The sequence below is a fragment of the Onychostoma macrolepis genome, chromosome 08 (assembly GCF_012432095.1).
Source record: "Onychostoma macrolepis isolate SWU-2019 chromosome 08, ASM1243209v1, whole genome shotgun sequence".
Taxonomy (NCBI): Eukaryota; Metazoa; Chordata; class Actinopteri; order Cypriniformes; family Cyprinidae; genus Onychostoma; species Onychostoma macrolepis.
In genome coordinates, this window is record NC_081162.1 from 4,618,398 (window position 1) to 4,632,339 (window position 13,942).

Consider the following 13,942-nt stretch of genomic DNA (forward strand, 5'->3'; position numbering starts at 1 on the left):
TATGAAATAAATATTTTCTCTAATACACATTGGCCACAATTAATCACACCCTTTATTCAATACTTTTTGCAACCTCCTTTTGCCAAGATAACAGCTCTGAATCTTCATCTATAATGCCTGATAAGTTTGGAGAACACCTGACAAGAGATCAGAGACCATTCCTTCATCCAGAATCACTCCAGACCCTTTAGATTCCCAGCTCCATGTTGCTGCTTCTTCTCTTCAGTTCACTCCTTTTCTACAGGGTTCAGGTCAGAGGACTGGAATGGCCAGCAGAAGCTTGGTTTTGTGCTCAGTGACCCATTTTTGTGTTGTTTTTGAGGTTTGTGTTTGGATTATTGTACGGTTGGAAGATCCAAACATGGCCAAACAATAAGATTTCTAACAGAGTCAGTCACTTATTGATTTTTTATCTGTTGGTATTTAATTGAATCCATGATGCCATGTGTCTAAACAAGATGTCCAGGACCTCCAGCAGAAATATAGGCCCACAACATCAAAAATACAGCAGTATATTTCATTGTACACATGGGGTACTTTTTATCCCTGTGTTCACCAAACCCATCTTGAGTGTTTGCTGCTAAAAAGCTCATTTTTAAGTTTCATCTGACCGTAGATGCCAGTGCTATTTGAAGTTCCAGTCGTGTCTGATAACTGAATATGCTGGAGTTTGTTTTTGGATGAGCGAGGAGAATCTTTCTTGTTTTAGGTTTGTAAGTTGGTATCAACCATCAAAACTGTGTTAAATTATGGGGCCAGTTGTTCAAAAAGTTTAATCTGGATCAGATTTGGAAATCCCATGTTTTGCTATCCAGGATCAGGTAACCCATCCTCCTTTTGTGCCAGTTTGTCAAAGCAAAATTGGATTGGATCACCCTGATCCAGATACACACTTTTTTGCAGATTTCCAGATCTGGATTACTCTACGGAGCCCCTAAAGGGACATGGTGATGAAAAAAAAAATTGCTTTTCATTCTAGTTTTGCATTGCATTTACACAAATAACTTAAAATGTATGTCATTGCACATTATCAAACCAAGTGGCATATGCAAACAAATGAACAGACTCCACTTTTCTGAGCCATTCTTGCAATTACTTTAAACCAACTAGTTAATGTATAAAGTTCTAGACATCACAATCAAATGTGGTTAAGCATTGGGCCCACTGTGTGCATGAAAATGAATATGTCTTTATGATTTCTTACTGGAAAGAAAGATATAATTTGTAATACTCATCTTGTCTGTGTTTGATACAATCGATTCTTTCGAACCACAGATTCATTCAAGGAGGCGGCATCATGACTGTGTGCTCAGAGATTCGGGAATATTTTCTTTGGCACAGAAAAAAATAGGGAAAGTAACTAACAAAGTTGTATTTAAAATGTATGTTACTCAATACTAACTTCCTGTTTATGAAACTTTTGTAGTGGCTGTTTCACCTCTATTTTCTCATGTTAAAAGAATAATTTATATGTACATCACCTCATTTTCATAACTTTATTTAAAGGTATAAACAGCAAGATACAAAAAAGAACAAGGAAAGCTGATGCTGTCAATAGTAGATGCAGCGTGTGTGATGTATTGGAATATGTGCCATTTCTTTATGATGTTTTTTAGCATATGGCCACAGGTAAAAGTCAATTAGAGCAGAGTTGATGTGGCAGGTCTTCCTGTCTCTCTCTTCCACGAGCTTCCACAGATGCTGCCGGATTCTCTCCACACACCAGATGGAGCAACCCCTGATCTCCACCTCTCTCCTCTCACCTGAGCTCAACAGTTCACCTGGCAAACAACTAACAATCACTACAACAATACTGATGAGATTACCTGTCTATTACTTAAGGATTAATATAGCAAAACCTGTCAAGAAATGTCCATATTCCACCCAACAATCGAAAGAAAATATCAAAATATTATTAGATAAGAATATTAAAGTATGTTTTGTTTAAAGAACATGAAACCTATTTTAATGGTAGTATTTTTATGAGTATTAAGTACATTTTCCAAATTTTCATTACTATAATGCGATATATATATAGAGTTCAGATGCAAAAGCCTCCAAGTGCCGTTTGAAACTTTCTTCTAAAATGAGCAGTTTTATCAGGCACCTATGTGTAGGTTCAGTAATTTCACTTTAATGGCAATAAATAGGTAATTTTCACTGCTGTTAAAGTGAAATAACTGAACATAAACTTAGGAGCTTGAGAAAAATGCTAATTTTAGAAGAAAATTTCAAACGGCACTTAGATGCTTTATTAATGCTTCTTTTTTTTTTCACATCAATTTTATCAAGAAGGCGCAACAAACCGTTTTTCAATGTCTCCACAAGGGCATCAGAGTAGCGTAAAGCTCCAAGGTACACGAGGCCTTGTGGCACCCTGTAGTCAGCGAACATGGTCAGGTAGTCCAGGTTAGGGATGTTGCCCTCCCCTCGTGCCTCCATGATGCCCCAGAAGTCTGCCACAAGGATCTGAGCTCTCTTATAAAATGAGATCCTCTTACCCTACAATATTAACAAAATGTGAGGTTATCATGAGGTGATATCATTTTTGAAAAAGAAGTATGGTTTAGCATATGTTTGAAAAGGTGATTTGTTACATAAAGAATAAATCGCACTTGAATGAAGGAGCTAAATGAAAGTTTTTATGGTTTCTCATTGTGAAGACCAGTTCATTCACATTATATGCTTTAGACATGTAAAACATCCACGTCAATTCACGAACTAGTGAACTGAACCAGTTCATTGACACAAAGTGTCTGAAAGAACCAGTTCATGGAAAAGAATCAGATTTACCTGTTTGCCCGAGGCTGTGGATTGCAGGTAATAATGTTGTAAATAATATTCAGTTTGTTGCACAGACTGATCGTTTCGCTTCATAAGACCTCATTATATCACCAGGAGCCATGGGTATTAATTTTGTGTTCCTTGATATGCTTTTTTTTATTCTCAAAGACTTGCATTTTATGAACCAACAAAAACCACGATTTCAGCTAAAAATCTTCTTTACTGTTCTACTGAAGAAAAGAAAGAAAAAAAAAAAATCACCTGCATCTTGGATGGCCTGAGAGTGAGTAAATTAATATACTCATAAATTATTTTAATTTTTGGGTGAACTATCCCTTTAAGTAAGACTTAAGCATGTAAATTGCTTACTAAAAATGCTGAAAAGTGCTTTTTTGACTGACTTATGTACTATATTTTTATATGTAATTTCATAATTAATTCTATTGTCTTTGAAATATAGTTAAAGTATACTGTTGAATGTACTGATAAGCATTTATAATAAACTAAAATTAAATGTAATTTCTATTGAAATGTGTGTCATGTATTTAAATATATTTGTAATTACACATCAGTAATGATGTTGCAATTTAGTACATTTAAATTCTAAGTACTCTGTATATTCGAATAACACACTAAATTTAAGTACTTTAAGTACCTTACATGTGCTTTAGTATGTTAGTCAGCACATCAATGTAAGTGTTCTTCTGTAAAGTATTAAGGAAAAAATATATTTTAAAGTAAACTTTTAATTTGACATTATTAAGTGCCAGGGGCGCCTTAAGGAGTGTGTGGGGGGGGGGGGGGGGACTGGGCCTGTTTTAGGCTTCTCCTTATTTTTATATTTTAGACATCCATCAATTAGTGATGAAAAAAATTGTCGCGCTGGTGGAAACAACACGAGACCGTGCTTCGACTGTGAAGAGCAGCTCGACGGTGTTTAGAGTCCCGCAGCAGCAGCGCGCGCGCTGTCAGCGCAGCTGAAGAGTTCTGCGTTCAAATACATGCAATACGCTGAAGCTTGCTGCAAAGCCCCAGCAAAAGTAATTACCATGAATGTGTCAGGGGGAAATAGTAAGGAGATATTTGAATTATTTACAAATAAACTAGTGTTTTCTGTGTCAGTGTCGCAAAGATGAAGATGATGATCCTGACTCGACATCTCCTCATTAGACGTGCCTTTAGAGAGAAGTGCATCTTCACGGATTATAATGAAAGAGTTTTTGTTTTCGATTTGATTTATTTCGTTAAGTAGTAATTTAAAGCTTTCTATAGATATATTTATCATGTCTGTGAGGCATGTATTGACTTTCGGTTCATTTTTGTGAAGCGCTCCTGTTCAAGACGAGACGGCAGAAAGCGCATCATTGTTTTCTTTATTTTATCAAATTATTTTATAAAAAGTTTTTTTTAATATTGTGAGTGCACACAAATAAAAGTAGACCCTTTACAATTCCGAATGATGTATTACTCTTACCTTTATGAGCAAAAATTATGGCGTAAGTTGTTTCCGCTGAAAACAATGCAATTGATTGCGCTGGTGCCTCCATGTCCTGCGCTATAGCTTCGACTCTCCGCACAAACTACTGGATACAGCGCACATTTATCTAGGTTTAATGTTTAAACATTGTTATATCCTTTAACTGTTTTAGTATATCTATAGATTGTATTTTAGGCAAGTCGTGATGATTTGAGAAGGCTAAATTCATCAAACATAAGCTATGATCAGCCTGCCGGTCTGCCTCTGCTGCTTGGTCGTTACTTTAAGAAAAAATAAACTTATTTAACGAACAAAAAAATGCTCCAAACATTTTTCTAAATGAACTTAATAAAAAAAACTAAACAAAATTTCGAAAATTTGCCATTACATACAAAACTGAACTATTTTAATAACTGAAACAGTATAACGCAATCGCGATTTCGACCGAGGGGGATTCTACCAGAACGTGATCTGCACAACAACCAACCAACCCTCCCCCCCTCGAAACACATGAACGCACACAGGCAGAGAGACTACGCAGCTACAAGATGAGAGACGTATGAATGCAACGCTGTCAGATTACCTCACATCTCATTCACAAAGCGCATAATATTACAATAATAACGCGGCCTTCCATTCTCGCTCCTTCTGCAATAGCGTAATGAACGTTCTGATGTCGTATCATCAGAGGTGGGTAGAGTACCCGAAAACTGTACTCAAGTAAAAGTAAAAGTACTTGAAGAAATATTTACTCAAGTAAAAGTAATAGTCTGAATAGTTACTTGAGTAAGAGTAAAAAAGTATCGGATAAAAAAACTACTCAAGTAGTTAGTTACTAGTTACTTTGGATATACTGAATATAGTCTATTTTTATTTAGATATATAGATATTTAGATACATTTTTTATATACACACACACACACTGCCGTTCAAAATACTTTTAATGTTTGTTTTTCTTTAATGTAATTTATTTCAGTGATGCAAATCAGAATTTTTATCAGCCTGATTTATTATCAATGCTGTTCTTTTTAGCTTTCTATTCATAAAAGAATCCTGAACAAAATGTCACAGGTTCCAAAAATATTAAGCAGCAAAACTGTTCCCTGTTGAAAAAAACAGTATATGCTGGTATGGTATGTTTTGAAGCATGGGATGCTGGTTTGAGCACCAGCTCAAGACCAGCACATGACAGCACAAACCAACATCCCAGCTTCAAAACATACCATATCAGCATATGCTGTTTTTTTTTTTTTTCAACAACACTGGTTATAAATCAATATATTTGAATGATTTCTGAAGGATCATATGACTCTGAAAACTGGAGTAACAGCTGATACAAATTCTGATTTGCATCACTGAGTTAAATTAAATTATATTTTAAAGTTTAATTATGTATTATAAATGTATATAACCTCTGACACGGAGAAGAGTAAAAAGTCCTCACATGACCGCTACAGAACATCTGAACATAACGAAACAAATGCACTTCTTCCGTCTGTTCTGCAAAATGTAAACAAATGTAGCCTTTATTTCTGCAAGCGTAAATATTGTGAAAATATCAATATTAATTGTGTCTTGGCAAGGCATTCCTCCTGGAACTAACGCGGGTTTGGCGGCTGTTTATTTCATACTCTGTGACAATGAATAAATTATACATTGTATAGAAGGTACATGTACAACAAATTGGTAATGTCATGGTATCGTGTACTGTAATAGAATCTATACCTGTGGAACCGACAGCACACGCGGTGTTCATCTAATAAAGATCTTCATAGCTAGCAATAGCCTTTCCACGTCTTCAACGCTCTTGATGTTACAACTCTGAGTGAGAGCCGCTTCAGACTCAGCGGCGTGCGGGTGCGGCAGGGAACTGAACGAATCATTCAAACTGATTCGCGAACCGATTCACTGGTCTGCCAACTGGTTTGATCAAGCCTTGAACAGAATTGACTCAAAAGAATGAATCATTCGCGAACGGGCATCGCTCATTGCCCAGAAAAAAAAAAAAAAGTAGGCGCGCTTGGAATAAATTGAAGGATTTTAATGCATTAAGATAAAGTAACGAGAGGGCGTCGCCCACAGTAACGAAGTAAAAGTACCGTTTTCACTAAAATGTACTTGAGTAAGAGTAAAAGTACCCATTTTAAATATACTCTAAAAGTATTAGTTACCCAAAAATTTACTCAAGTAAATGTAAGTAAATGTAACTCGTTACTACCCACCTCTGCGTATCATGTCTGGACAGCCTATCGTAGCCCTCTGACAGAGAAATATGATTTGACGAAGATTTTATGGTCCTGTGCCTTCCACAGACGATATAAATACATTTAGACCACCTAACTTATTGATTGCTATCGAGATGTGTAGAGACTTTCAACCCGCATAACAAAAAGTGTCTATATCAACTGCCCTGCCTTTAAAAGGCTAAACTGAAATCCTATGTGAATATTTTTACCTCGTACATGGCTTCGTCTCTGTATGATGGTATGTTCTCCACAATGTACTTCACCATCTTCTCTGCATCATTCTCACAGCGACTCATGAACATCCGGAAGGATCCGCCATGCTCCATGAGCACTCGGCCAGCCTCTGTCAGGGTCTGGTGACGCTCTCTCAGCATTGGCATGGGAGTATCGCTGTCTGAGCGCAGGACTTTCACCAGCTCGGCCTCACTGATCTGAGAGAAGTAAGTGGGGTTGGTAATGGGCACTCCTAAATAAAGACATCACACACATATCATAACGTTAAACATATACAAAGTTCTGGAAAGAAACTCTAGATGGCGCAGTCCGATAGGTTCTAACTTCAATATGTTCAATATGACAAAGACATCATTATCACAAGTCACAGCTGACTGGTTCTCTTCTGTATCAGTAGCCAATGAGCTCGCTGCTCAACATTCAAATATTTGACTAATGCTTGCTGTAGTAGATGCAGCGCACTTCAGAAACCCTCCACCTTCCCCAGCTCCACCTGTATAGATCTGCTACGAGGTGATCATGTAAGCTAAGGGGGTTATTCATTAGGCTTGCCACGATAGACGGTGTTGGCGGTGATACCGGTGTTAAGCCGCAACTTACAAATGAGGACAATAGAAGCAATCAAAACCAACAAAAGAGCAACAACATGGAAGTGCTATGGTTAAGTCTGAGTGTCAGCAGCATAGCAACTTGCCCACTGCGGCACCGTCCCCCACTGTCGTTTTTATTTTTAATAAAAATAATTTAGTTCAGTTAGAGAACAGACACTACAATTAAAAACTGAACGTGGCTGCTCAATACAGCGTGCTGAACGACAGTCGCATCATACAGTGTAAAGACAAAATTGCTCTGTTGGCTGTGGAGTCAAGACATTTACAAATATGATTAAAAGATGAATATATGAGACAAAACTACAGAATGTCACATTTTATTATTAGACGTTTCAACACATATGTTTTACCAGCTAAGAAGTTCAGCACTTTTAGAGTTTCATCCCTCTATCTGATGGGAGCATAAGTATTGGAACAGTTGCCTCACAGGTCTTTCTAAGTGATCAGCTGTGTCCTGTTGCTTTAATTCTTCAGATATTAAAAGCAGGGAATGCGTTGTATCAGTTATATCCATTACTTCTGCTTTCTGAATCTTGCATTCGATGATGACACACAAACCAGGATGAAGACGAGGGAGCTGACTTTGAGAGAAAAGAAAGCAATTTGGATGCTAAAAGGGAAGAGGAAGTCAGTTAGAGCTCTAGCAAAAACAAAGGGCATGGAGAAATCAAGAGTTTGGAAACCACCAGCGACACCAGCAACCAACAATGACCTGATCAGCTGAGAAAACAACAGTAGTTGATGACAGACAAATCATAAAAGCTGTGAAAATGAACCCTAAAAGATGTGTCTGTAAAATAGCCAACAACTTCCAGAAAGCTGGGGTGATGCTCTGACAATCTACTGTCCTCAGGAGACGTTGACACAGAATTACAGATGCTACACAGCAAGATACAAACCTCTGACCAGCTCCAAAAATAGAAAGGCAAGATTAGAGTTTGCAAAAAAGCACAAAGGTGAGCCAGAAGAGTTTTGGAACTGTGTTTATGGACCGATGAGACAAAGATGAACCTTCATCTAAGTGATGGGAAAGCAAAAATGTGGAGAAAAAAAGGGAACTGCAATGATCCCAAGCACACAGCCTCATCTGTAAAGCATGGTGGAGGTGGTGTCATGGCATGGGCATGCATGGCTGTCTCTGGAACAGACCCTCTCAACTTTACTGATGACAATGTATGATGACAGTAGCAGAATGAATTTGGACGGGAACAAAACCATCTTGCCTACCAATATTCAAGAAAATGCCACCAGATTCATTGGGAAGTGCTTCATATTGCATCAGGACAATGACCCAAAACACCTGCCAGTTCAGTCAAGGAGTTTATAAGGGCAAAGAAATGGAAAGTCTTAGATTGCCCGAGTCAATCTCCAGATTTAAATCCGATTGAACATGAATTTCACCATCTGAAGAGGAGAGTAAAGGCAGAAACTCCCCAAAACAAGCAACAATTGGAATTGTCTGCATTAAAGGCTGGGAAAAGCATTTCAAAGGATGAGACCAAGAGTCTGGTGATGTCTATGGGTCACAGACTCACTGCTGTGATTGTGCGCAAGGGATCTGCAACTAAATAATAGCTTTTAATCTTTTATATCTGCCTTATGTTCAACTGTCCCAATACTTATGCTCACATCAATGAGTGGGATGAACTCTAAAAGTGCTGTTCTTTTTATTTGGTAAAACATATATGTATTGAAACGGCTAATAATAAAATGTGACATTCTGTAGTTTTGTCTCATATTCATCTTTTAATCATATTTGCAAATGTCTTGACTCCACAGCCAACAGAGCAATTTTGTCTTCACTGTTCCAATACTTTTGGAGGGCACTGTATATTAGATTTCATTCACGCGGAGAATGAGTCGAGCTGACTGACAAGAAGAGTGAGGTGAGACAGACGAGACAATAGTGGAAGATTTCATTTTGAAACGAAATGCAAAAGCACATGTTTGGCAATATTTTGAAAAGCATGTTGACATTTGCCGTTTATCTAAGATGATTATACGTTTCTTATTTAATTGGTTCCACAGTGTTTGCTGATTTTCAGTTAGTTATTTGTAATTTTATACTAGGCATAGCCTATAGAATGGTGTATTTTGATTAGTTTTGTTAATAAAAGTTCTATGATTTATATATAGGCTAAGTTGAGTTTGAAGTTGTATTTTTTTGATGCTTGAATTGACACTAGTTCGAAAAGGAAAGTAAAAAGCGCACAGCACTTTTAAGCTATTTAGAAGCGAAGGAAGGGAAAACTCAAACAAACTAACAATGAACAGGTAGTGATGTTACAACACGGAGATGTTGAAACCAGCGGCTGCAATGGAACATAACACTTTGGAAGTTGTTAGTCATTTTGATGGCCACAGCATAAACTGTTTTGAGAAGCTTCAAGTAATGAACCTTTTTCCGATACAGTTGTGTTGACAGCTTCGCGGGTTCAGAACGCTTCATTTCGCAATCACTATGAACAAGTGCTTTACACCAAATTGCCGCTAATTTGAAAGTGAAAATTAAATGCGTACTGCACTTTTATAAGCTATTTAAAAGCGAAGGAAAGCGAGAAAAAGAGGGGAACCCCATCCCCCCACCCCACGGTGATACCGGTACTACTGGTGTTGTTACAAGCCGATTAACCGGTGGGGAAATTCTCTCACCGTCACAACCCTATTATTCATATATGATATATGTGCAGCAGCAGTATTTCTTACATGCTCACAGCAGCATGTTGTGGATGTATTGGCAGTAGCAAGTCTCGGTACTTGCTCTGCCGCAGCAGCAGCGTAGCAGATCTATTCCGCCAAGACCAAACACTAACGTTGTCATGTCCATTACCATGCCAATCCCTCTGAGAGTTGTCATGATGGAAATAATGTTCTGACCAAATGAAAAGGAGAGCGATGCAAGTCAGAGAGACAGAAATCCAATCACCTTCATCCATAGCTCTGGTCACAGCGGCACACAGCGACATGTACCCTCGATAGGTGCTTCCTCTGCACACGACCTCACACTGCTCTTCCTCCCTCTCAGGCCAGAAGGAGAAGTTCATGGTGTCAGTCACAAACACCCAGTTGATAGCTTCGTCCGAGTCTGGCGGAGGGGCCAGAGGATTCATCTTCTTCCAGCCACTGGCTGTGAACTCCTCGCTCTCACGGAGATCATAGATCATCTGAGCCACACGTTTGACTCCATCTTCTTCCACGAACACATCTCGACTGCGCTCGGCCACGAACTGACCGGACTCTCGAGGGGACAGTGGCTTCTCCATCGGTTTCTGTTGAGAAGAAATAATGTTGAGAACTGAACACTATACATACTGCACAGTAATGCATACTATTAAAACAAATGCAATGCCCTCCACTAATATTGGCACCCTTGGTAAATATGAGCAAAGGCAGCTGTGAAAATAAATCTGCATTGTTTAACCTTTTGATCCTTTGTTCAAAAAAAAAAAAATTATAATAATAATAATAATAATAAAAATAAAAAAAAATAAAAAAATCACAAAATTCTAACCCATCAGTGAAGTAAAACAATTGAAAGTGGGGAGAAAATCTCATGATGAAATAAATGTTTTTCTCCAATGCATGTTGGCCACAATTATTGGCACCCCTACAAATTTGTGAGTAAAATATCTCTGAAGTATTTTCCCATTTATATTTACATTTTTTACCTCACTATGGTGATTAAGAGCATTAAATTGTCCAGCCATGACTTCCTGTTCCACAGGATTATAAATATGAGGAACACAAAGGCCAAATTCCCTTAATCATCCATCACAAGGAGTAAAACCAAAGAATATATTTCTGATGTGCAGAACAACAGTGTTGAGCTTCACAAAATAGAAAGTGGCTGTAAGAAAGGAGCTAGAGCATTGAAAATCCCCATTTCCACCATCAGGGCAATAATTAAGTCAATCAACTAAAGATGTTAAAAATCTTCCTGGAAGAGGAAGTGTGTCTATATCGTTCTAATGCACAGTGAGGAGGAGAGTTTGAGTGGCTAAAGACTCTCCAAGAACCACAGCTGGAGAATTGTAGAGATTAGTTGAGTCTCGGGGTCAGAAACCTAAAAAAAAAAAAATATATATATATATATATATATATCAAACATCCCCTACATCACCACATGTTGTACAGGAGGGTTGCTGAGGAGAAAGATTCTCCTCGCTCATCCAAAAACAAACTCCAGCATATTCAGTTATCAGACACGACTGGAACTTCAAATAGCATTGGCTTCTATGGTCAGATGAAACTAAAAAAAAAAAAAAACAGCTTTTTGGCAGCAAACCCACCAGATGTGTTTAGTACAAACAGGGATAAAAAGTACCCCATGCCCACGGTTAAATATACTGCTGGATCTTTAATGTTGTGGGCCTGTTTTGCTGCTGGAGGTCCTGAACATCTTGTTCAGATGCATGGCATCATGAACTATCAAATATCAACAGATAAAAAAATCTAAACCCGACTGCCTCTGTTAGAAATCTTATAATGGGCCGTGGTTGGATCTTCCATCAGGACAATGATCCAAAACAAACATCAAAATAAACACAAAAATGGGTCACTGAGCACAAAATGCCATGACCGTCCCAGTCCTCTGACCTGAACCCCTTTAGAAGATGAGTGGAGTGAACTGAAGAGAAGAAGCTGTGAATTTGAAGGATCTGGAGTGATTCTGGATGAAGGAATGGTCTCTGATCTCTTATCAGGTGTTCTCCAAACTCTTCAGGCATTACAGGAGAAATTGGCACCCACTTATCTTGGGAAAAGTACATTGCAATAAGTGGGTGCCAATAATTGTGGCCAACATGAGCTAGAGAAAGCATTTATTTCACAATGAGGTCCCCCCCACCACACCACCACTTTCAATTGTTTTACTTCAACGATAGGTTCGAATTTTGTGAATTTTTTGAACGAAGGATCAAAAGGATAAACAATGCAGATTTATTTTCACAGCCACCTTTGCTCATATTTACCAAGAGTGTCAATATTAATGGAGGGCATTGTAGAATGCAATGACAGTCGAAGTGTTGCATTACTGGTTCATTGGTCACAGTGGAAAAAGGTAAAGTTGAGCTTATTACATTGTGGGTTACAGTATTCCATGCATGCTGCATCTGAATATGCATACATCCCTACTATTTAGTAGGCAAAAACACTGGGCATACTATACTAAGCATGTGAAAAGACTAGCATGTCCAAATTCAGTATCCATTAAAATTATCAAAATAATCTAATACTTCAGCCGAGATTCAGAAGTGTGCATTTATTGCACACTTTACTATCCCATGAGGCCATGGGAGAGCATTTGTAAATGTCAGTGAAGTGACAACTGGTAGGTCACGTGACAATGACAACTATTTTTTTTTTTTACAGTCAAAAAGTAAGTACTTATTCAAAAAAGTACCTGCTCAGTATGTTTTTGGAACACACCCATGCTGTATGTGATACAGCCATCTGATTAGTTCATTTCTGATTATTCAGAAAAGTTGCATACTGTGCACAGTATACTACAAAAATTAACTAACAGTATACTATTTCACTTAGGTGTTTTTTTTATTATTATTTAAATAAATCATAATCGATTAAATGATTCATTAAAAATGTTAGATTAGATATTTCATTTAAAATGTTATGTAGATATTTTATTCCTCATTTTATGACAATTTTCCAACAATTGTAATATTGTCTCCAACATATTTTCTCGAAACTTGCATTTTGTCATGTGACTCGTTAAAACAATACTTACTTAAAAGTCTGTGTCCAAAAATCTCCACTCAGTGGAAGGTCCTTGTGAATGTAATCAAACAGTCTTGCTTTAATGTTGCAATCTGCAGAAGTGAGGAGAGTGCAGGAGGTCTGTGTGTGCGCGGATTTCTCTCTGTACAAAGTACATTAGGTTGTATATCAACTAATAACAAGTTGTACTTGAAAACACACACACACACGCGCGCTTTAGCTTTTGATTTCCGTGTTGGTCAAGCTATTTTCTCCCGCTTGTTTTGTTGCTATTTGCTAAAACTCCTCTCTAGTAGCGGATTGTGTCTGGCGGCCGTTCTGGCTTCAAGCTGACTACAGATGCGCATAAAATGCGCAAGTATTCGGTAAAAATAGAAAAGTTGCGAAACTTTAAAGCGAATCAAATTTAAATATCATTAAAACTAAAATGAATGAACGAATGAATTCCATTTCCATGCATTTCGTGAAGTTTTATTTTTTTAAGATTATATTTTGTACAAGATTAGCATGTGGACCATACTCCACAGACCTTATTGATTTGGACATTTAATGTCTAATGCAAATATATTGTAAATGTGTAACAAAATAACACAACAAGCATATTATAACACCACATAGACGTGTAAAAATTAACGTTAAAAAAGTAACACTTTACAATAAGGTGCTATTTGTTAGCAGTAGTAAATGCATTAGCTAACAATGAACAAGTTTTTCAGCATTTATTAATTGTTGTTAATTTTAGTTCATGTCAATACAGTTATTCATGTTAGTTCATGGTGTATTAGTAAATGCTAAATTAACATGAACAAACATTAATAAATGCTGTATTGTTCATTGTTAGTTCATTTTAGCTAATG

The 13,942-nt window shown here is 37.5% G+C and overlaps 1 protein-coding gene across 3 annotated transcripts; it reads right to left on the reverse strand.

Moving 5' to 3' along the window:
• Window positions 1–1,482: 1,482 nt before the first annotated feature.
• Window positions 1,483–13,409, reverse strand: qng1 (Q-nucleotide N-glycosylase 1). 3 transcript variants are annotated; one of them, XM_058783797.1, is made up of 5 exons: window positions 13,096–13,409; window positions 10,279–10,621; window positions 6,717–6,973; window positions 2,307–2,502; window positions 1,483–1,781 (listed from the first exon to the last, which is right to left on the reverse strand). In XM_058783797.1, the coding sequence occupies exons 2-5, from the start codon at window positions 10,613–10,615 to the stop codon at window positions 1,552–1,554; spliced, it is 1,020 nt and encodes a 339-aa protein (XP_058639780.1). In that variant the 5' UTR covers window positions 10,616–10,621; window positions 13,096–13,409; the 3' UTR covers window positions 1,483–1,551. The 3 variants fall into 3 exon arrangements, with proteins under 3 accessions (XP_058639780.1, XP_058639781.1, XP_058639782.1); XM_058783798.1 differs by lacking the exon at window positions 13,096–13,409 and having other exon boundaries at window positions 6,717–6,938; window positions 10,279–10,418; XM_058783799.1 differs by lacking the exons at window positions 10,279–10,621; window positions 13,096–13,409 and adding an exon at window positions 10,059–10,203 and having other exon boundaries at window positions 6,717–6,938.
• Window positions 13,410–13,942: the final 533 nt, after the last annotated feature.